General features: G+C 42.0%; 1 protein-coding gene across 4 annotated transcripts in view; it reads left to right on the top strand.

Moving 5' to 3' along the window:
- Window positions 1-24,420, top strand: part of COG5 (component of oligomeric golgi complex 5) — a 413,671-nt gene that overhangs the window by 358,971 nt on the left and 30,280 nt on the right. For all 4 annotated transcript variants that reach the window (XM_040412854.1, XM_040412847.1, XM_040412840.1 and 1 more), the window contains 3 exons: window positions 5,151-5,213; window positions 9,813-9,916; window positions 19,273-19,510. In XM_040412854.1, coding sequence (XP_040268788.1) covers window positions 5,151-5,213; window positions 9,813-9,916; window positions 19,273-19,510 — 405 coding nt within the window. The remainder of the gene's footprint in view (window positions 1-5,150; window positions 5,214-9,812; window positions 9,917-19,272; window positions 19,511-24,420) is intronic.

Raw genomic sequence — 24,420 nt, 5'->3', positions numbered from 1 at the left:
TTTACTTTTTTGACCCAATTTTAGCAGTGTCATGAAGTACAATATGTGATGAAAAAACAGTCTCAGAACGTCCTGGATAAGTCAAAGCGTTTTAAAGTTATCAGCACTTAAAGTGACACTGGTCAGATTTGTAAAAAATGGCCAAGTTCTTAAGGTGAAATAGGGCTGAGTCCTTAAGGGGTTAAGGACCAGGGTTATATAATAGAAACTACCCAAAAATGACCCCATTTTAGAAACTACACCCATCAAGGTATTCAAAAAGAATTTTACAAACGTTGTTAACCCTTTAAGTGTTCAACCAGAATTAATGCAATATGGAGGTGAATTTTTAAAATTTCACTTTTTTTGCAGATTTTTCCATTTAGATGCATTTCTCTTGCAACCCAGCATGGGTTAACAGCAAAATAAACCTTAATATTTGTTACCCTGATTCTTAAGTTTACAGAAACACCCCATATGTGGTCATAAAGATCTATATGGGGGCACAGCGGGACTCAGAATGAGAGGAACACTGTGTGGCTTTTGGAAGGCAGATTTCGCTGGAATAATTTTCAAGCACCATGTCGCATTTGAAGACACCCTGAGGCAAAAACTGCAAAAACTATGCTCTAGGGGTGCCAGAACATAAAAGGAAATCGAAGAATTGCCTCATTTAATAAAATGACACCTTTCAATGTATTCATTCAGGGGTATGATGGGAATTTTTAAGGTTTTTATTAAAAAAAAATTTTTTTGGTTGGGGGGGGGGGAGCCAAATGGAAAAATGCTCAACTGAAAATGTCTTGCCATGGATTAATTAAGAAATTAGTGAAATGGACTTAATGGATATCAGTGGAGGTATGATAAACTTGAAAGCACTCTCCAATGCAGAGGCCCGGTTTAGAGGGGCAGGTCTGACAGTAGTGAGTGGTGTCTTTCCTAATCCCTTTAACCGAGCAAACTCGACACCTTTTTTGGGGTCGCCTTTTTTTTTTCTGTGGCGGGAAGTACTCCAGGGAAATGCTGCCCACGTATTATTCTTGATACCCCAGAAGCACTGCTGGATGAAAAACTGCCCTCTCCTTCCTGAACGCCAAAAATCTATTTTTTTTATTATTTTTTCCTGAAATTCCAAGAAGGTCCCCCCATGACCAGCTGTTCTGTGGATGACAAAGGCATTCTATAGTGACACTTGGGTTAGGTACACAGCTAATTTTTTGTACCACACCTTAGATTTTCTTAAGGCACTGTAGGGCTGTAGTACCTGGTCTGAAAGATCCACTCCACCCATGAACTTGTTGTAATCCTGGATACACACAGGCTTGTTGTTCTGCTCTGTGTTTCCTCGGACTGGGACTGGGGTGGACTGATCTGCATGGATGGTAGTCAACACAAGAACATCCCGTTTGTCCTTGTATTTTAGCAGCATCAAATTTTCTGAGCAAACAGCCCTGCTTTCACCACGACGCACTGTCTGGTCTATAAAATATTTAGGGACCCGTTTTTGATTTCTTCTAATTGTGCCACATGTGCCTATGCCTCTGGCAGCAAGGCACTTCAGGAGAGGGACACTATTGTAAAAGTTGTCCAAATACAGATGTATCCGTGGTCCAGCAGGGGGTGGACTAAATCCCATACTATCTTCCCACTTATACCTAGAACCGGGGGACAATCGGGTGGCTCAATTTTGGAATCTTTTCCCTCGTAAATACGAAAGTGCAGTGTATACCTGGATACACTTTCACAGGCCTTATACAACTTCACGCCATACCTAGCCCTTTTATTGGGCAGGTACTGGCGGAAATGTAATCGGCCTTTGAAGTGGACCAATGATTCATCCACTGAGAGACATTTTTGGGGGGTATATACTTGACCAAATTTGGAATTGTAGTGGTCAACCACTGGCCTAATTTTAAAGAGTCTGTCATAACTGGGGTCGCTTGGGGGTTGGCATTCATTATTATTGCTGAAGTGTAGGAATCTTAGAAGAGCTTGGAAACAGGCCCGGGGCATGGCAAGACAGTGAAGAGGGGTGTGATATAAAATATCTTTGTTCCAATACGAACGTATTGTTTTTTTTTTTATAATGCCCATGCTTGGGAGAAGTCCTCAAAACCTTTGCATTTCAGTCGTGTTAGTAGGGGTCCATTTGCGGGGCCTTGAGAGATAACTGTCTGGATGGGAGGCAATAAATTGCTCTGCATATATATTTGTTTGTTCCACCATCAAGTTAATTAGGTCATCAGTGAAGAATAATTGGAAAAAATGTATTTCACTGAAACCTGTTGTATCTACATTGACGCCTGGAGTGGCTGTAAATTCAGGCACCTGGGGCACATAGTTATCTGCGGGGATCCATGAAGAGTCACTTGTATGGGGCTGCGACTGCGCACTACCCCTAGGACGCCTACGAGGGAGAAGATGAAACTAAAAATGTCAATTCATCTCCACTGTTGGAGTCAGTGTCCTCAAAAAGTACGGCATATGCCTCATCGGCAGTGAAAAGCCGTTTAGTCATTTTAAACTGTAAACTAACGTAGATTTTTTTTTTGTCTTTTTTTTATATATTTAAAAAAAAAAAAAAAATAGAACAGCAGGCTAAAATACTGTATATCCTTTAGGATAGGATAAAAACTCCCCGAGTCACTTGGAAATTATTGACAGGTGTCACAGGTAGCACAGATGGCTGGCGATGAGCCAGGGGTCTAGTATGGGGCACAGAGTAGTGCCAATATCCTTACTGGGGCAGAAAAGGGGTTAATTAATGTATTATTTTACAGTATTAGGTGGCACAAAGCCACATGGGGCATAAGAGACTTATATTTTACAGAATGGTGCCACTCAAGCACAGGACACGAGTATATACACACAGGAGGATGGCACACCTATGGACGGTTATTTTTTTTTTGTGTAACTTGGGAGTGTGTGACAGGTGACTTGAGGGACAGACAGGCAGGTGTCTTTATTGAACGGACAAACTGGAGTGACAGGTGTCTTGATGGATGGACAGACTTGAGTGACAGGTGTCTTGACGGACGAACAGGCTGGACTGACAGGTGTCTTGATGGACGGACAGGCTGGACTGACAGGTGTCTTGACGGACGAACAGGCTGGACTGACAGGTGTCTTGATGGACGGACAGGCTGGACTGACAGGTGTCTTGATGGACGGACAGGCTGGACTGACAGGTGTCTTGATGGACGGACAGGCTGGAATGACAGGTGTCTAAATGGACGGACAGGCTGGAGTGATAGGTGTCTAAATGGACGGACAGGTGTCTTGATGGATGGACAGACTGGAGTGACAGGTGTCTTGACGGGCAGACAGTTGTCTTAACGGACGGACAGTAGTGACAGGTGTCTGGATGAGGTGATGATGACAGGACTGGAAAGGACTAATCTCACTGACTGGGGCAAATCAGGCACAGAAGAGTGGCAAATCGGTACTGAAGGGGTTAATTATATATGAGGCAGGGGATGAGTCACAGAACTGACTACAGATGACAGGCTGTTGATGAGGCACAGAACTGATCTGTGTCACTGACTGGGGCACAGAAGCAGCTTTTCGGCACAAAAGGGGTTAATTCGATCTGGTAGGTATTAATGTACAGCAGCTTTTCACACTCTCTCCTTCTCTGATTGCTTCCCTGACAGGAATTGGGACGATCAGAGAAGGAGAAGCACATAGTCGCTCCCTAACCCCCCCTTACCTGCCCCGATGCGCTGCGATTGGTCCCTCTGCAGTATTGGACCAATCACAGCGATCGCGAGCGGGTCAGAGCTCCGATGCAGTTCCCGCTGGCGTCTCTGGTTGCCTAGCAACCCCAGCACACTTTCAGCGCTTCGCTCCCTGCGCTGACAGTGAAAGCCGATCACGTACATGCACGTGGGGATGCGGTGAGGCACCACATTCCCCCATGTACATGTACATGATGTTGCGTGAAGGGGTTAAAACCAATAGCTGTATACGAGCATAGCATTTATTATTTATTTCTCTTGCTTATAAAGCGCTGGCATATTCTGAAGTGCTTTACAGACATCATCACTTTCTGTCCCCAGTGGGGTTCACATTCTATGTTTACTCTCATTTTATTGAAGAAAAATGTTATCCTATACAGCTGTTTCGTTGTCTAATATTCATAAATGTTCAGTTCACGTATTAAACCAATATTTTCAGACATATTTTATGGGTACATTGAAATCTGTACTATTGTGCCAACTGTTTATGTTGCGCCAGTTAGTTCTGCTTATACCAATCATAATTGTTCGGTATATACACAAAAATATTTAGAAAGGAAAAGGGGGGGGGGGAAGGGAAATGGTATCAAGTAGGAAAAAACAAAACAAAGTAGGGAACTTGGTAAGTATCAAAGCTATTGTTGCTACTCTCTTATCAAGACTGGGGCTCACATTCTAGATTCCTTTGGTGTGTGGGAGCAAAGCAATGTTAAGCTCAAGGATAACATACAAACTCTATGCAGATGTCGCCCAGACAGAGTTAAACCTAGGACCCCGGTGCTAACCACTGAGCCACCATGTGGCAAAGGCCTCATGCACATGACCGTGGTTTGTTTTGTGGTCCGCAAAACACGGATGGCATCCATGCGCGTTCCGCAATTTGCAGAACGGCACGGACAGCCTTTAATATAAATGCCTATTCTTGTCCGCAAAGAGCGGACAAGAATAGGACGTTATATTTTTTTTTTGCGGGGCCACGGAACGGAGCAACGGATGCGGACAGCACATGGAGTGCTGTCCGCATCCTTTGCGGCCCCATTGAAGTGAATGGGTCCGCATCCGAACCGCCAAAATGGCGGCTCAGATGCGGACCAACACAACGGCCGTGTGCATGAGGCCAAAGACATCTAATGTTAACGCCGGACTCTTTTGTTGCAAATCTGCCTAGAGTGGGATCAGTTCTTTATCTTCCACCAACTGCTATATAAAAAGTCTGAGCCACAGTGTGCATGTAAAGGGCCTTAAAATAGAGTCTGACCTTCAGTACAAACCTGCCAGACTGTTTGTGTCTGTCTGAATTTATGTGTAGCACTCATTAATATTTACTATAGTTTTATTCCTTTCCTGGTAGATGCTATTTTTGAATCCTCTATCTCAGTTTTCAGCCACGGCAATAGAAACGTTCATAACACTGTATTTTTCTTCTACTTACAGGTTATATCAGGCCAGAATTCACTTCCAGCAGCTGCAGAACAGAATATAACTGCCGCCATGAAGGTAAGAAGTCCTCCTGACTGTTTGATATCATGAATGAGTTCAATGAAAATTTAAAAAAATCTCAGATGAATGTTGGCTTGGACTCTGGTTCTTATGAGTGAGCTATGGATGACAAATATTGGAGTTGGGCCAATTGTGTTAGTCCACTATGTTCTTTATTTTGTGAAAGGGTCTCAGCTTTTTGCACATGAATAGCAGGCACAAAATCTAGGAAAGTGGTTAAAAAAAGAGATGTGACGGGGGCGTGGCTAGCACAGCATGGCGGCGGCTGTGTAAGTGAATAGCTCCGGAGCATCTCAGCCCTAAAATCATCTCAAAGCGACTCCAGACTGCCTTACAGTACTTACGGCTCAGTTCACTCAGCCTAGCGCTTACCCATCTCCAAGATGCCGAAGAGGAAAGGGAAGAAGAGTCCTGTGAAACTGACAGTTTTTCCCGGCAGTGGATCCTTCTCAAAATGGCGCCGCGATGTCTCCAACAGCGGTGCATGGTGAGCAGAAATCCCCTAGTAGCTCCCCGGCCTCATCAGCAGCCAGGAGCAACAAATTAGGGGGGTCGCTATCCAACTCTACTCCTGTCCCTTCACCAGGAGGAATTAATCCAGAAACCCCAGATAGGGGGTTCTATAAACAGCAAGGCTGCCAGAAGCCACAGTGAAGCAGCAAATAAATCAACAGGTCCTGCTGCCCCTGTTTCTGAACCACAAATGAAACATTCACTAGATAACTTAAAGCTGGCCATACAACAAGATTTCAGATCAGCGATTTCTGAATTACAGCATGAAATTACCTCCTTGGGTAGTTGCACCGCGAATATAGGGCCAGATTTATCATTGGCTCAAGTCAAAATAATCGAGTGAAAAAGTCGCAAATTTTTGCGCAATCGCTAAAACTGCGACTTTTATTGGCTCTGCGCTATGCTCAACAGTTTTATGAAAGTGGGCGAGTTTTCTTATGTACATGAATCTCTAGACAGATTTACTATTGGGACAATTTAAAAGTCGCAAAAAATTGCGCAATTTCACTCTAGTGAGGACCATGCTTATCTTATGTGACTTTTTAATAGAACATGCGACTTTTTCATAAAGACGTGCGACTTTTGTAAAGCCGCTTACTGAAGCATAAACTGCTACCGTCAAACCACATTTATCACCGTATTAAAGGACCATTAATAAATCTGACTTTGGAAAATGGAGTAAGATGTAAGTGTAATGATAAATCTGGCCCACACAGTCTAAAATGGCGGAGTTCACAGAGGCTCACAATGAAATCGTAGATGTGGCCAACAACTTGGAGGAAGTCTCTGCACTTAAAAATAAAATTGCAGATATGGAAGATAGAAATCGGCGCAATAACGTTCGCTTCAGGGGAGTGTCAGAAGAAATAAAGCAAGAAAGCCTAAAAGACTTCCTCACAGATTTATTTGCGGCCATACTACCTCAAGCCAGCACCCTTGATTTCTTGATTGACAGGGCTCATCGTTTGCCCAAGCCTAAAACGCTCTCAGCGGATGTTCCTAGAGATGTTATAGCCCGCATACACTAATTCCATGTCAAAGAACAACTGATGAAAGCTATGCGCAGAGGACCGAGTCTCCCAGAAAGATTCAAAAATATATCCCTTTATGCAGACCTCTCAGCTGGTACTTTCACACTAGCGTTCGGGGCTCCGCTTGTGAGTTCCGTTTGAAGGCTCTCACAAGCGGCCCCGAACGGATCCGTCCAGCCCTAATGCATTCTGAGTGGATGCGGATCCGCTCAGAATGCATCAGTCTGGCACCGTTTCTCCTCCGCTCTGCTCAGCAGGCGGATACCTGAACGCAGCTTACAGCGTTCGGGTGTCTGCCTGGCCGTGCGGAGGCAAACGGATCCGTCCAGACTTACAATGTAAGTCAATGGGGACGGATCCGTTTGAAGTTGACACCATATGGCTCAATTTTCAAACGGATCCGTCCCCCATTGACTTTCAATGTAAAGTCAAAACGGATCCGTTTGCATTATCATGAACAAAAAATAAAAATAATTTTTTTTTATTTTTTTGTTTATGGTAATGCAAACGGATCCGTACTGAACGGATACCAGCGTTTGCATTATAGGTGCGGATCCGTCTGTGCAGATACCAGACGGATCCGCACCTAACGCAGGTGTGAAAGTAGCCTAAAAGGCGGGAATACAATGGAGTCACAAAGTTACTCAGGGAGCACAAAATCCCCTACAAGTGGGGCTTTCCTGTCAAACTAATCATCGCTAAAGATGGGGGGGAAGCATATTCTGTCTACACCAGGATCTGCTGTTCAACTGTGTAAAAATTGGAATCTACTGCTGGAAGTTGACGCTACGAACCTCGGTAAAAGACAAGCACCACAACAAATCCCTGAAGAATGGACCACAGTGACCTATAGGAAACGCTGCACGGTCTAATCATAATGCAGACAGGACAGAGTACTACTTTTACAGTATCCTTTCCAATAGGCATGTCTATAAGTTGCCTTATACTTCATAAGAAGGTGGGCTATCCCTAGCTCACGATGTGTTCACCTCGGATTCTGTTGATCCGACCCCTAATAGATACACATTTTGTATCTCACAGCGTTTACAGTTTACGTTCTGGACCTTTTTTTTTTTATGTTTATTTTTCTACTCTCAAATTTTTATGTTATATCTTATGTTTTATGCCTAGTATGCTCAGACAAAGGTACATATTTATGTCCCTTGTATATGAGAATGTATTATGGTTGCCCATAGCGAAAGCTGCTTCACATCGTCCACTGCTCTATCACAATTGGTTTTAAAATAATATCGCTGAACGTTAAAGGCCTTAATTCACCATTTAAAAGAGCTATTCTCTGGAAAGAGATTAAGGCTCTAAATGGGGATGTGGTATGCATCCAAGAAACACATCTGCAATAAACATTTTCTCTACATATATTCGGCAGCGGCTCCTAATAAAAAAGGAGGGGTTACAATTGCTATCAAAAACTCTGTGGCTTTTACTTTACATAAAGGTGTGGTGGACGATGGGGGTAGACTCGTCATTTTACATTGCACTATTAACAATTCAAAATACACCCTAGCCGCTCTGTATGCCCCCAATAGAGGTCAGGAACATTTTCTTAAATCTTCTTTAGCCAAAATATCTAAAGATGCATTTGGATCCTTGATAGTGATGGGGGATTTTAACAAAACCATATGGCCATCTATGGATTGCACATCTAGAGTTCCCCATAAAGAACCAACTCCTTTATATTCTATAATACACAAAGATGATTTATTTGATATCTGGCGCATACAACATCCCTCAAACAGGGATTATACGTTCTTCTCCAATCCCCACCAGATGTACTCCAGAATAGATTTTTTCCTTATAGATAAATCCCTCTTACATCGGGTTAACCACTCTACCATCCACACTATTTCATGGTCTGATCATGCCCCTGTTACTATAGATGTAACCGAACAGTCAAGTTTGAATCCCTTTGTATCATGGAGACTGAGAGAAGGACGTTCGCTTCCTCAGCACTCCCTCAGTGCGCCTGCGCCGATGACGTCTTCTCTTTCTGGTTTAGAGGTGACGTCATCGGCGCAGGCGCACTGAGGGAGTGCTGAGGAAGCGAGCATCCTTCTCTCAGAGCGCCTGTGCCGAATGAAGACACGTAAGGCGCAGCCGCGGGATTTGAATTGCAGACAGGGCCAGCCGGAGGAGGAGAGCGCTCGCTGGCCCTGTCAAACAGGAGGAGGGGGCGTTTTTTTTGAAAGGAGGATGCGGCGGCTACCAGCAAGTAACCGCCCTACTTGCTGGTAGCAAGGTAATTATAATATTATAAAAGTGCGGTTTTTAAAGAAACTAAACAGAAAAAGGTAAGATCATTATATATCGAATAATTGCACTATAAGGATTTTAATTAGCCCAAAAATTAAAAAATTACTTTTGGGATAACTTTTTTGCAAACTGGTATAGAGACTTTTATTTAACAATACTGTGCCACTAGACACGTGTATTAATTTATCTAACATACATATTCTTCTTGAAATCTGGTTAAAATTGAAAAAGAACACTTACTAATTCACATCCTATAGTGAGAATTTTCAGAGTTCCTGCTTCCTAAAACATTGCTTGCATATAAGCAATATGGGTGCAGCCATATGTCATCAAGTGCTCAAGATTAGGCATGTCTGAGCAGATTTTCTACAAGAATTACAGTATATTAGTATGTTTTTTTCATTATATGTGGAAATTACTAGAAATTTTAAAAACTAAAATGAAAAAATCTAATATGTTCTATAGAGGTGTCAATATGGTATTTTCCACTTTAAGTTAGAAAATATAATCATATACTCTGTATAAAACCACAGTTCGTGCTCTTCATGTCGTTTTAGTGAACGTGAAGAACTTGCATTATAATTCTTGCCCTTACTGCTTTTCTTTTCTAAGCAAAATGCATTTTAATACCAAGATTTCTTTGTGATGTCTCCTAATCCTTGTTTTTTTCTAGTTAAAGATCTTTTCATAGACAGTTTCTTTCCCCTTTTACATTTATAATAAAGATGCCATGTCATGTTCATCTCTATTCATTTTCATCCCTGTCTCTCTTATTTATCAGACTATCGATAATCTTATGGGAAATGCTGTGCAGCCTCTAATTAATTCTGTGGGTGACTCTGTTGAAGCGATTATCATAACCATGCACCAAGAAGACTTTTCAGGGTGAGATTTTATTTTTAGCACTGTTATTTTAGGTAATTTATGTTGGAATACAGCAACAGCTGCAGCTTAATGCAGGAGGAACTATTCTAAGCTGACAGTAGATGGCGCTGTGTTAAGCATCACTGTTTATTCAAGTGCAGTTCTTCCAGGGTATGTACTGTCTGGTGATGTAGATGTCATCTCTGGTAGTCTCCATCTTGATGGTTTATCTTACAGTTAATGGTTGCTTTTTTGCCCCAAGTAAAGTAAACCAGTTCTTTGTTCCCCCACAATGTCTGTTCATAAAAGCTGCAAACACTGCAACAAATTATTGTGTATGCAGAATTTGTATTGAGGCATTTCAGAGCTTTGATGATGCACGAACACGTTCCCACCATTTACATTGCAATTCTAAAGACAAACCTATTTATATAAAAACATGAAAGTAGTATTTGTGCTTTGCTGTTTTATGGTATGCAGGATGTTATATAACAGTGTAACAGTTGAATATAAAAGTGTTAAGGAAGCATTAAGCATAAACATATCATAACTTCGGCATCTATGTGTTATTCACGCTCAAGGGGGGGATGGGGAGTGATAACTAAAGAAGATGCAATAATTAAAATAGATGTGAAACAGGACAGAGGCAGAACTATAAGGAGCATGTTACATATGCAGAAATATGAATATCTAATACTAAAGCATTAAACACACCAAGGCTCAGATGAGATCTAGGTGAGAAAAGGCTATTTCCATCTTTAGAATGGTGAAACATGTATTTGACATTTTAATAGGTTTTTTTTTTGTGGTCCTCATATGTTTTTTATCAAAACAACTGCTGATGAATAGTTACTAGGGTTCTCGGTGATATTGTTTTTAAAATTCAATTTTTTTTCTTCTGAACTGCTGTATCAGCACAGCCTTTATACTCTCTTAAAGGGGTTTTCTGGGGTATTTTATTGATGACCTAGATCATCAATCTCAGATCGGCCGACAATATCAGATCGTCCGACAATGAAGGCGCTTCTTGTAATTACACCGTCTCAACGCTGCGGCAAACAGGTAAACAATGAAGGGAAGGCTGCGCTGGCATGGCACGGCCTGCTCTTCAACAAGCCTGTATATGGCTACATCAGTGAAAAAATGAATATGTTGTGACTCTTTGAATGCAACAACATAAAAAACGATTGTTTTTGAATGAGACCTACTATTATTTTGCAAAAGTAGTAAAAACAAATAAAGCCATACATATTTCTTATCGCCATAATTGAACTGATCCATACAATAAAAGTAACATGCTAATTATGTTGCACTGTGAACGTTATATGTATAAAGTGTAAAAAAAACAATAGTAGAATAATAAAAGTTAATTAACACGTTATTTGTACTCCAAATTGGTGTCAATGAAAACTACAATTCAACAGAAAAATTTAAAAAATTATTGCCAGAAAAAAATCTAAATAGGGGACTTCCAGTTCCAGCGTCAGAATGTGAGGAACCTTGGCTTTAATGCTCCCTCAAACTCAATACATAAATCACAAATATCACTAATTTCTGCAATCCAAGAAATGTCACCAGGATATCTCAAAAGGTAAAAGCCAATATTAATTATAGATCAATTAAAACATAACATTTAATATAGATATCTAAAATAAAGAGATATAGAAACAAACAGATATAGACTCCCGTATTTATAGCAGAAATATACGATAATCAACATAAAAATACACTAGTGCACAGCGGCACCTGCTGAGGGCCAAATAAATGTAACCCGATTGTCCTGCCGCCTCCAGGTCATTAGGGTCTATAGTTTATCGTTAGGTCTGGTCCCTCTCCAAAGATTTGATTGGACATCCAGGATGGGTATCATAGATAGCGGGCAGAAGAGGGAAACTGTCCTGTCCCTATGTTGCCCTATACAGGGGGTGCTATTCTAGCCCTAAAATGGCCTAATCATGGAGAACCCGCCCTGATAAGGATGCCCCGATCCACAACCTTTCCCTTCATATAGGGCAATTTAGGGCTATTTATTGAAGGGACAGGTTCCAGGTGGGGTCGTCCTTATCAGGGTTGGTAAAAGGTTGGCAACCGGTGTATAAGACAGATAATGCCATCATCCCTGTATTTCTTCCTCTAAGCACCATTCAATGTCCATTTGCAGAGTCTTTTGAAGACCAAGGAAGGATCTTGATTTGTTTTATATTATTGGATCAATTGACATGGTTGTCCATTTTGGACAGTGTGGTTTTTAGAATGGTGCAAGAAAAACTGAAGTTACTCCGTGTGCATTGCGTTTCTGTATGTCTGTATGTCCGTTCCGCAAAAAAATAGAACTTGTACTATTATTGTCCTCATAATAGCCCTGTTCTATTAGGGGCTAGCTTTTCCGTTCTGCAATATACGGAATGCATACAGACGTCATCCTTTTTTTTTTCAGACCCGTTTTTTGCGGACCGCAAAATACATACAGTCGTGTGCATGAGCCCTAAGTGTACAAAGTGTGTCTTGGGCCCGCCCTGAGTGCACTTAACTGCTCATTTGCATAAAGATTAAAAGTACTTTTTATGCTGAGCTAGCATAACAGGGCAGTATGCCTGATCTTGGTGACCTCCTAGCTTTATATATGCCTGGGGACATTTCTTCAATTTCTACACCACCCACCTACTGGAGTGAGATTGCGCAAGAAAACATTACAAATCATAAATGTGTGTAAATCTTGGTGAATTTTAGAAATCTGATGACACTGTACACGTGCAAGCGGTGACTGTTCCCCATGCCAAGCAAAAATGGATAAGAGCAGCACACAAAGGTCTAATAGAGCAGTCTTGGAATGCAACAGCTGTACCGAACACCACAGATCCAATGTGGTCACAGAACGAATGATTAAAAAGAAGGTTGCAGCAGCATCTCCAATAGTCTTCTTTATTTCTGGTACTTCAGAGCATATGTACAAACAAACAATGCAACGTTTCGGCTTTGCTAAGCATAATTACAGACTGAATCGCCCCACATATAAATAGTAAAACACACATACCTCCCCCAAATGGTTAATCGATCCCTTTGTGTAGGGGCAAGTTCTTACTGCCCAAAAGCCAATCACGTTGGACAAACATTTCAATGCTTATTTTGCATAGCTAGTGATTACACCTGTGTCCTCACCTTCATCAGATTGCCATTGTGAAACACCTCGGCTCACTATCTATTAGCGTCCATCCGGCGCTACTGCGCATGTCCACAATCAGGACGCTCTTCTGTGTCCAGGGCAATAGTGACCGCAGGCCTAGCATCGCGGCAACCCACGAGATCACATTCGCAATCACATGCTGCCGCTTAAAGCGTCGCGAGAATACGTCTGCAATCACATGACATGCAGGTCGTAAACAGCTCGTACCGCCCACTTGCCTGGCATCATACCGCGTCATGTTGCCCTGGATACGGCGCAAGACGTGTTAAATCCCTCCACATTCCTCTTAAAGCAAAAGAGTACAGTTTATGTATGTATATATAATCTTGCCCCGATCTCAATTATTATTCATAGGTGTAATCCATGTATATTGACCCGGAAGTAATCATGAAATATTAAAAGATACATCCTAATCCAACACAATACACATCTGAGGGAAGAAAATGGTGACCAATAAAAAACTATTAAAACCAATGGATACATAATGTGTATATGGAGGAACAATCTAAAAACCCCCTACATATGTATATGGAGGAACAATCTAATCGATCCCTGCAAAATTAAACTCCAAATTGAGTCCTTAAGGCTGCAGTATTCTTAAAGTGTATATCCATTTTAATTCTTTTTTTCCTCAATAATGTGGAATTCGGTAAGAAGTTTGAAATGGTCAGTAACAGGTATTGCTTTGAATTAATGCTGTTGAATATTGATTTTCTGCATAAAGAGGTGGATTGCATTAAGAAGACCTTCATGGGTCTTGATGCACAGATCCAGAGTCTAATTAGCGTGGATGATTTCACAGCTCATAAAGATAAAGTTGTACATCATATTCAACGCCACAAGTCCGAAACATAGAGAACAAAACAGGACAAATGGCATAGGGACTTAGAGGATTACCAATATGGCAAAATCTATAACTGGCAGAATCCACAAGGACAAAATAAAGCTAGAAGAAGAAAGGGGAGAAAATTTGAGCAAGGACATTTTGGCTTTACTACTTGTGACTCTGAATCTACAGATGAATCTTCAACATCAGTTTTTTTAGGGGCCAAAAGACCAGGTGCCGGAGATGACGAAGGGGCGGAAGGAAACATCACCGGCCCTGGAAGAGGCATGCCACTCCTACATCCCGGTTCCAGCAGGAATGCGCCGATGAGGTCCACGAGGCGCAATCCAAGGAAGTGACACAACTTGTAGTCAACATATCCTCAGTAGAACTGAGCTCTGATCAAATCCAGGTGTTGATTCGAGGTTTAACTTTCTCCCCCACAGGTGAACGTGATTGGTTTAACCTTGAACTTGATTTACAGCGTTTCTTTATGAGACTACAATTGAAAAGTTATTTTTCTATGAGACATGATGATGGTATTCGGTCACATACCAGTAAAGAAGTGGTTGAATTGGCATTCAGTAGGTTCAATTTGAAGAAAAAAATAAATTTTTCCCCATCACACAACAATCATGTTGTGGAATTTTATATTGAAATTGTACACAAACAAATAGAAGCTTTGAAAACAACTGATGCTAAATGTGTGAGGGGGAATTTGTCTAGGCAGGAGAGACAGGTCATCAGAACTCTCGAGCAGAACAAGTGTATTACTATCAAACCAGCTGACAAGGGGGGGGGGGGCCCGTGGTCGTTATGGACACTGATAAATACATAAAGGAGATTATGAGGCAATTGCAGGATGTTGAAGAACATTAAGTATTGAAGGGGGACCTGAAATGGGAGATTCTGCGTGACATAGGAGTAATTTTGGATGAGGCCTTGCAAGGTGAAATTATTGATGATGAATTGAATGAATACCTGAGAGTGAGTCGTCCAATTACTCCTATGATATACAGTACAGACCAAAAGTTTGGACACACCTTCTCATTCAAAGAGTTTTCTTTATTTTCATGACCATGAAGGCATCAAAACTATGAATTAACACATGTGGAATTATATACATAACAAACAAGTGTGAAACAACTGAAAATATGTCATATTCTAGGTTCTTCAAAGTAGCCACCTTTTGCTTTGATTACTGCTTTGCACACTCTTGGCATTCTCTTGATGAGCTTCAAGAGGTAGTCCCCTGAAATGGTCTTCCAACACTCTTGAAGGAGTTCCCAGAGATGCTTAGCACTTGTTGGCCCTTTTGCCTTCACTCTGCGGTCCAGCTCACCCCAAACCATCTCGATTGGGTTCAGGTCCGGTGACTGTGGAGGCCAGGATATCTGGCACAGCACCCCATCACTCTCCTTCATGGTCAAATAGCCCTTACTTTCAAAGTTTTCCCAATTTTTCGGCTGACTGACTGACCTTCATTTCTTAAAGTAATGATGGCCACTCGTTTTTCTTTACTTAGCTGTTTTTTTCTTGCCATAATACAAATTCTAACAGTCTATTCAGTAGGACTATCAGCTGTGTATCCACCTGACTTCTCCTCAACGCAACTGATGGTCCCAACCCCATTTATAAGGCAAGAAATCCCACTTATTAAACCTGACAGGGCACACCTGTGAAGTGAAAAACATTTCAGGGGACTACCTCTTGAAGCTCATCAAGAGAATGCCAAGAGTGTGCAAAGCAGTAATCAAAGCAAAAGGTGGCTACTTTGAAGAACCTAGAATATGACATATTTTCAGTTGTTTCACACTTGTTTGTTATGTATATAATTCCACATGTGTTAATTCATAGTTTTGATGACTTCAGTGTGAATCTACAATTTTCATAGTCATGAAAATAAAGAAAACTCTTTGAATGAGAAGGTGTGTCCAAACTTTTGGTCTGTACTGTACATACTCCCGAAAATACATAAGTGGTTGGAGGATCCACCTGCCCGACCTATTGTGTCAGGCAGGGGATCGGTGTTTAACCCTATTTCAGTTTTTCTTGACAGGTTACTTCAGGTCCATGCGACCACGGCTCCTTCCTATGTCAAAGACACAGGACAATTCCTTGTCAAATTGCGTCAGATACAGTTGCCTGCACAGTTTCTGCTCGTTAGTTTTGTTGTTGTTTCCCTGTACACATCTATTGATCATGCCTATGGATTAAATGTTGTCTATGTGGCCCTGGCTGGCACGGGGCTCTCCAGGGGGGCGGGCCAGTTTGTCCTTCACCTTTTGGAGGTGGTCCTGAGGAGGAATTATTTTCTCTTTGGGGACACCTTCTATCAACAGAAGCGGTGTGTGGCCATGGGGTCCAATGTGGCCCCAACTTACACGAACATCTTCATTGCCGAGGTGGAGGACAGACTGGTTTACCGATCCCAATTTTTAGGGAGAGTCCTGTGCTGGTGGCGCTACATTGACATTTTTATGATCTGGAATGGTACTGGAGACAAACTGGACAGGTTTCATGCTCATTTGAATTGCGGGTGTTTCAGGTTTGCAGTTCACTATTACAGTGTCAGATAGAGAACTTCAATTTCTTGATGTATTGATCTATGTAGTTGATGGTAAGATCAGGACTGACCTTTACCAGAAGCCCACAGATAGAAAACACTTACTCACACATGACAGCTATCATCCTCAGCGAATGGTAGACTCCTTACCTTGGAGTCAATTATTACGCGTGAGAAAAATTGTCTCTGATGACAAATTTTCCCTGAAAACGAATGAGATGTGCAACAAGTTTATAGAAAGGGGTTATCCAAAGACACTCTTTAGGAAAACTAGGGAGAGAATTATGTTGGTTTGCAGGGAATCCACACTCGACAGATCTTCTTGTGACAAAACAGGTGAAAGAATTCCATTTGACAGTGGGGCTATTGTCAGGATCCTGAGAAAGGAGTGGCATATCCTACAGAGGATAATGGCATATAGGAGGAAGGCTAATTTATGCGTTGGTGGTTCACGGGAAGGTGGACAATGGTATTTGGCCCCTAGAAAGAATGGCAACTTTCCATGTCTGTCTTGTTGTATTTGTAGCAGTATCATGAGGGAGATACTTTTTCACACCCATATAGTGGCAAAATATTTCGGATACATGGTTTCTTTACTTGCAGGTCTAAGGACGTAGTTTATATGATCCAATGTCCATGTAGTCTCGTTTACGTGTGTGAGACCACGATGGAGATCAGGGAAAGGATCAATAAACATAAGAGCACAATTAGAAAGAGAATGTTAGATAAACCAGTAGTGAAGCATTTTGTAGAGTGTGGGCACTCCGTCAACCAACTTCGATTCCGGGTGATTGATGCGGTGGGGACACTTAGAAGAGGTGGTGATAAGGATAAGATCTTGAGGAAAAAAGAATTAAAATGGATATACACTTTAAGATCACTGCAGCCTTATGGACTCAATTTGGAGTTTAATGTTGCAGGGATCGATTATATTGTTTCTCGATATACATACAGTGCTGCCCATAATTATTCATACCCCTGGTAGACCAAGGAGGACGCCACTTCTCCAGATAAGGCACACAAAAGCTCGCTTGGCCTTTGCAAAAGCTCATCTGGACAAAGAAGAAGACTTCTGGTCTTCTGTGTTATGGTCAGATGAAACAAAAATGTAATTGTTTGGTCACAATGATGTATCCTTCGTTTGGCGTAAAAAAGGAAAAGCCTTTAACCCAAAGAACACCATCCCCACTGTCAATCATGGTGGTGGGAACCTAATGCTTTGGGGGTGTTTTTCAGCCAATGGACCAAGGAACCTAATCACAGTAAACGGCACCATGAAAAAAGAGCAATACCTGAGGATTCTCAACGATAACATCAGGCAGTCTGCAGAGAAACTTGGCCTTGGGCACCAGTGGACATTTCAGCATGACAATGACCCAAAACACACAGCAAAAGTGGTGAAGAAATGGTTAGCAGACAACAACATTAACGTTTTGGAGTGGCCCAGCCAGAGTCCAGACTTGAATCCAATTGAGAATCCGTGGAGGGAGCTAAAGATCAGGGTGATGGCAAGAAGACCCTCCAACCTGAAAGATTTGGAGCTCATTGCTAAAGATGAATGGACAAAAATACCTATGGAGACATGCAAAAAGCTGGTCTGCAATTATAGGAAGCGTTTGATTGCTGTAATAGCCAATAAAGTCTTTTCTATTGATTATTGAGATGGGTATGAATAATTTTGGACTGGACACTTTTTGCTCAAATGTAAATAAAAGCTGAGAAATGTTTTTTTTCCACAAAAATGCCTCTTGTACATCATCTTATTATCTTTTGGGAGACACCTATGTCATTTCCTGTCAAAAAATACTTGCTGGTTGAATAAAAGTAATTCATCTATTGGTTTTAATAGTTTTTTATTAGTCACCATTTTCTTCCCTCAGATGTGTATTGTGTTGGATTAGGATGTATCTTTTAATATTTCATGATTACTTCCGGGTCAATATACATGGATTACACCATAACAGCATAATATAAGTATTATTGAGATCGGGGCAAGATTATATATACATACATAAACTTTACTCTTTTGCTTTAAGAGGGATGTGGAGGGATTTAACACATGTCTTGCGCCGTATCCAGGGCAACATGACGCGGTATGATGCCAGGCAAGTGGGCGGTACGAGCTGTTTACGACCCGCATGTCATGTGATTGCAGACGTATTCTTGCGACGCTTTAAGCGGCAGCATGTGATCGTTAATGTGATCTCGTGTGTTCCTGCGATGCTAGGCCTGCGGTCACTATTGCCTTGGACACGGAAGAGCGTCCTGATTGTGGACATGCGCAGTAGCGCCGGATGGACGCTAATAGATAGTGAGCCGAGGTGTTTCACCATGGCAATCTGATGAAGGTGAGGACACAGGTCGGTGTAATCACTAGTTATGCAAAGTAAGCATTGAAATGTTTGTCCAACTTGATTGGCTTTTGGGCAGTAAGAACTTGCCCCTACACAGAGGATTTGATTAACCATTTGGGGGAGGTATGTGTGTTTTACTATTTATATGTGGGGCGATTCAGTCTGTAATTATGCTTGACAAAGGCTGAGTGCAGCCGAAACGTTGAATTGTTTGTTTGTACATATGCTTTGAAGTACCAGAAATAAAGAAGATTATTGGAGATGCTGCTGCAACCTTCTTTTTGATAATTTGTTCCCTATGCCAGTCACTTCCCTGTGGAGGACCTCAGAACAAAGATTCTCCTAGACACTATGGGCTTTACATCCAACTTGACCCGGTTTTATCAGTGACAGTAAATACATGCACACTGCCTTATCTGTATGTATATTGATCTGCTTCCTTTTCAGAGGCCTTATGAGTTCAGGAAAGCCAGATGTTCCGTGTTCCTTGTACATGAAAGAATTACAAGGCTTTATTGCAAGAGTCAAGAATGACTATTTCCGTCACTTTGACTGCACTGATTTTGTGTATGATAATACTGAAGCCATTGCCCAGAGAGCGATAGAACTGTTCATACGAAATGCAAGTCTCCTGAGACCACTTGGTGAAGGAGGCAAAATGCGACTTGCGGCAGACTTTGCACAGGTAAGAGTATAAACAAAGTACATTGAAACAAAAGCCTTCTGTGATTTTGTAAAGGGGATTTGGGGTGGGGGGTTACTATATATCCTAGTGAAGATTGCATAGTAGTGAAGAGTCTTATAGGCCATGCAGTGCTTCTACGCAAATTAGTTTTCTCCTCCCTTTCCCCCCTCAAAAAAAGGTGTCACCTGCTGGAAGACAGCTATTCTATAAATCAGTGCTTTGAGCTTTTAGACAGGTCTTAAGATATAATTTAGGATTATAGCTAAGCCAGTACCTCATCTGCAGACAGATCTTTTGGCCTGGTTTGAAAACTGTAGAATATTTTTCATGGAACAACCCCTTTAAAAGTAATGTTTTATTATTAAGGCAATCCATTTTTTTTAGGGGCACTAGAAAATGGCCCCCATTGTACTATACTTTCAGTTGGCAAACCTGCTTAATATCAATAACTTACAAGCTGACATTGTAGTGGTCATTAGGATTATATACTTCAGGCCACAAATGCACGTTCCCAGAAAAGACATACTGTGGCAAATACAGTTGCAAGAAAAAGTATGTGAACCCTTTGGAATTATATGGATTTCTGCAGAAATTGGTCATAAAATGTGATCTGATCTTCATCTAAGTCACAACAATAGACACTCATAGTCTGCTTAACCACCTCACCCCCCAGTGCTTAAACACCCTGAAAGACCAGGCCACTTTTTACACTTCTGACCTACACTACTTTCACCGTTTATTGCTCGGTCATGCAACTTACCACCCAAATGAATTTTACCTCCTTTTCTTCTCACTAATAGAGCTTTCATTTGGTGGTATTTCATTGCTGCTGACATTTTTACTTTTTTTGTTATTAATCGAAATTTAACGATTTTTTTGCAAAAAAATGACATTTTTCACTTTCAGTTGTAAAATTTTGCAAAAAAAACGACATCCATATATAAATTTTGCTCTAAATTTATTGTTCTACATGTCTTTGATAAAAAAAAAATGTTTGGGTAAAAAAAAAATGGTTTGGGTAAAAGTTATAGCGTTTACAAACTATGGTACAAAAAATGTGAATTTCCGCTTTTTGAAGCAGCTCTGACTTTCTGAGCACCTGTCATGTTTCCTGAGGTTCTACAATGCCCAGACAGTACAAACACCCCACAAATGACCCCATTTCGGAAAGTACACACCCTAAGGTATTCGCTGATGGGCATAGTGAGTTCATAGAACTTTTTATTTTTTGTCACAAGTTAGCGGAAAATGATGATTTTTTTTTTTTTTTTCTTACAAAGTCTCATATTCCACTAACTTGTGACAAAAAATAAAAACTTCTATGAACTCACTATGCCCATCACGAAATACCTTGGGGTCTCTTCTTTCCAAAATGGGGTCACTTGTGGGGTGGTTATACTGCCCTGGCATTCTAGGGGCCCAAATGTGTGGTAAGGAGTTTGAAATCAAATTCTGTAAAAAATGACCTGTGAAATCCGAAAGGTGCTCTTTGGAATATGGGCCCCTTTGCCCACCTAGGCTGCAAAAAAGTGTCACACATCTGGTATCTCCGTACTCAGGAGAAGGTGGGGAATGTGTTTTGGGGTGTCATTTTATATATACCCATGCTGGGTGAGAGAAATATGGGAAAAGTTGTCTTTTGCCAAGATATTTCTCTCACCCAGCATGGGTATATGTAAAATGACACCCCAAAACACATTCCCCAACTTCTCCTGAGTACGGAGATACCAGATGTGTGACACTTTTTTGCAGCCTAGGTGGGCAAAGGGGCCCATATTCCAAAGAGCACCTTTCGGATTTCACAGGTCATTTTTTACAGAATTTGATTTCAAACTCCTTACCACACATTTGGGCCCCTAGAATGCCAGGGCAGTATAACTACCCCACAAGTGACCCCATTTTGGAAAGAAGAGACCCCAAGGTATTCGCTGATGGGCATAGTGAGTTCATGGAAGTTTTTATTTTTTGTCACAAGTTAGTGGAATATGAGACTTTGTATGAAAAAAAAAAAAAAAAAATCAGCATTTTCCACTAACTTGTGACAAAAAATAAAAAATTCTAGGAACTCGCCATGCCCCTCACGGAATACCTTGGGGTGTCTTCTTTCCAAAATAGGGTCACTTGTGGGGTAGTTATACTGCCCTGGCATTTTCCAGGGGCCCTAATGTGTGGTAAGTAGGTAAATGACCTGTGAAATCCTAAAGGTGCTCTTTGGAATATGGGCCCCTTTGCCCACCTAGGCTGCAAAAAAGTGTCACACATGTGGTATCGCCGTATTCAGGAGAAGTTGGGGAATGTGTTTTGGGGTGTCATTTTACATATACCCTTGCTGGGTGAGAGAAATATCTTGACAAAAGACAACTTTTCCCATTTTTTTATACAAAGTTGGCATTTGACCAAGATATTTCTCTCACCCAGCATGGGTATATGTAAAATGACACCCCAAAACACATTCCCCAACTTCTCCTGAGTACGGCGATACCAGATGTGTGACACTTTTTTGCAGCCTAGATGCGCAAAGGTGCCCAAATTCCTTTTAGGAGGGCATTTTTAGACATTTGGATACCAGACTTCTTCTCACGCTTTGGGGCCCCTAGAATGCCAGGGCAGTATAAATACCCCACATGTGACCCCATTTTGGAAAGAAGACACCCCAAGGTATTCAATGAGGGGCATGGCGAGTTCATAGAAATTTTTTTTTTTTGGCACAAGTTAGCGGAAATTGATATTTTTAATTTTTTTCTCACAAAGTCTCCCGTTCCGCTAACTTGGGACAAAAATTTCAATCTTTCATGGACTCAATATGCCCCTCACGGAATATCTGGGGGTGTCTTCTTTCTGAAATGGGGTCACATGTGGGGTATTTATACTGCCCTGGCATTCTAGGGGCCCTAAAGCGTGAGAAGAAGTCTGGAATATAAATGTCTAAAAAATTTTACGCATTTGGATTCCGTGAGGGGTATGGGGAGTTCATGTGAGATTTTATTTTTTGACACAAGTTAGTGGAATATGAGACTTTGTAAGAAAAAAAAAAAAAAATTCCGCTAACTTGGGCCAAAAAAATGTCTGAATGGAGCCTTACAGAGGGGTGATCAATGACAGGGGGGGTGATCAATGACAGGGGGGGTGATCAATGACAGGGGGGGTGATCAATGACAGGGGGGTGATCAGAGAGTCTATATGGGGTGATCACCACAGTCATTGATCACGCCCGTGTAAGGCTTCATTCAGACGTCGGGATGCGTTTTGCGGATCCGATCCATCTATCAGTGGATCCGTAAAAATCATGCGGACGTCTGAATGGAGCTTTACAGGGGGGTAATCAATGACAGGGAGGTGATCAGGGAGTCTATATGGGGTGATCACCACAGTCATTGATCATGCCCCTGTAAGGCTTCATTCAGACGTCCGGATGCGTTTTGCGGATCCGATCCATCTATCAGTGGATCCGTAAAAATCATGCGGACGTCTGAATGGAGCTTTACAGGGGGGTAATCAATGACAGGGGGGTAATCAATGACAGGGGGGTGATCAGGGAGTCTATATGGGGTGATCACCACAGTCATTGATCACGCCCCTGTAAGGCTTCATTCAGACGTCCGGATGCGTTTTGCGGATCCGATCCATCTATCAGTGCATCCGTAAAAATCATGCGGACATCTGAATGGAGCTTTACAGGGGGGTAATCAATGACAGGGGGGTGATCAGGGAGTCTATATGGGGTGATCACCACAGTCATTGATCACGCCCCTGTAAGGCTTCATTCAGACGTCCGGATGCGTTTTGCGGATCCGATCCATCTATCAGTGCATCCGTAAAAATCATGCGGACATCTGAATGGAGCTTTACAGGGGGGTAATCAATGACAGGGGGGTGATCAGGGAGTCTATATGGAGTGATCACCACAGTCATTGATCATGCCCCTGTAAGGCTTCATTCAGACGTCCGGAGGCGTTTTGCGGATCCGATCCATCTATCAGTGGATCCGTAAAAATCATGCGGACGTCTGAATGGAGCTTTACAGGGGGGTAATCAATGACAGGGGGGTAATCAATGACAGGGGGGTGATCAGGGAGTCTATATGGGGTGATCACCACAGTCATTGATCACGCCCCTGTAAGGCTTCATTCAGACGTCCGGATGCGTTTTGCGGATCCGATCCATCTATCAGTGCATCCGTAAAAATAATGCGGACATCTGAATGGAGCTTTACAGGGGGGTAATCAATGACAGGGGGGTGATCAGGGAGTCTATATGGGGTGATCACCACAGTCATTGATCACGCCCCTGTAAGGCTTCATTCAGATGTCCGGATGCGTTTTGCGGATCCGATCCATCTATCAGTGCATCCGTAAAAATCATGCGGACATCTGAATGGAGCTTTACAGGGGGGTAATCAATGACAGGGGGGTGATCAGGGAGTCTATATGGGGTGATCACCACAGTCATTGATCACGCCCCTGTAAGGCTTCATTCAGACGTCCGGATGCGTTTTGCGGATCCGATCCATCTATCAGTGCATCCGTAAAAATCATGCGGACATCTGAATGGAGCTTTACAGGGGGGTGATCAGGGAGTCTATATGGGGTGATCACCACAGTCATTGATTATGCCCCTGTAAGGCTTCATTCAGACGTCCGGATGCGTTTTGCGGATCCGATCCATCTATCAGTGGATCCGTAAAAATCATGCGGACGTCTGAATGGAGCTTTACAGGGGGGTAATCAATGACAGGGGGGTAATCAATGACAGGGGGGTGATCAGGGAGTCTATATGGGGTGATCACCACAGTCATTGATCACGCCCCTGTAAGGCTTCATTCAGACGTCCGTATGCGTTTTGCGGATCCGATCCATCTATCAGTGCATCCGTAAAAATCATACGGACATCTGAATGGAGCTTTACAGGGG

The sequence above is a fragment of the Bufo bufo genome, chromosome 1, assembly GCF_905171765.1.
Source record: "Bufo bufo chromosome 1, aBufBuf1.1, whole genome shotgun sequence".
Taxonomy (NCBI): Eukaryota; Metazoa; Chordata; class Amphibia; order Anura; family Bufonidae; genus Bufo; species Bufo bufo.
Note: the sequence above shows the minus strand (reverse complement) of the source record. Positions and strands in the feature narration are given on the sequence as shown.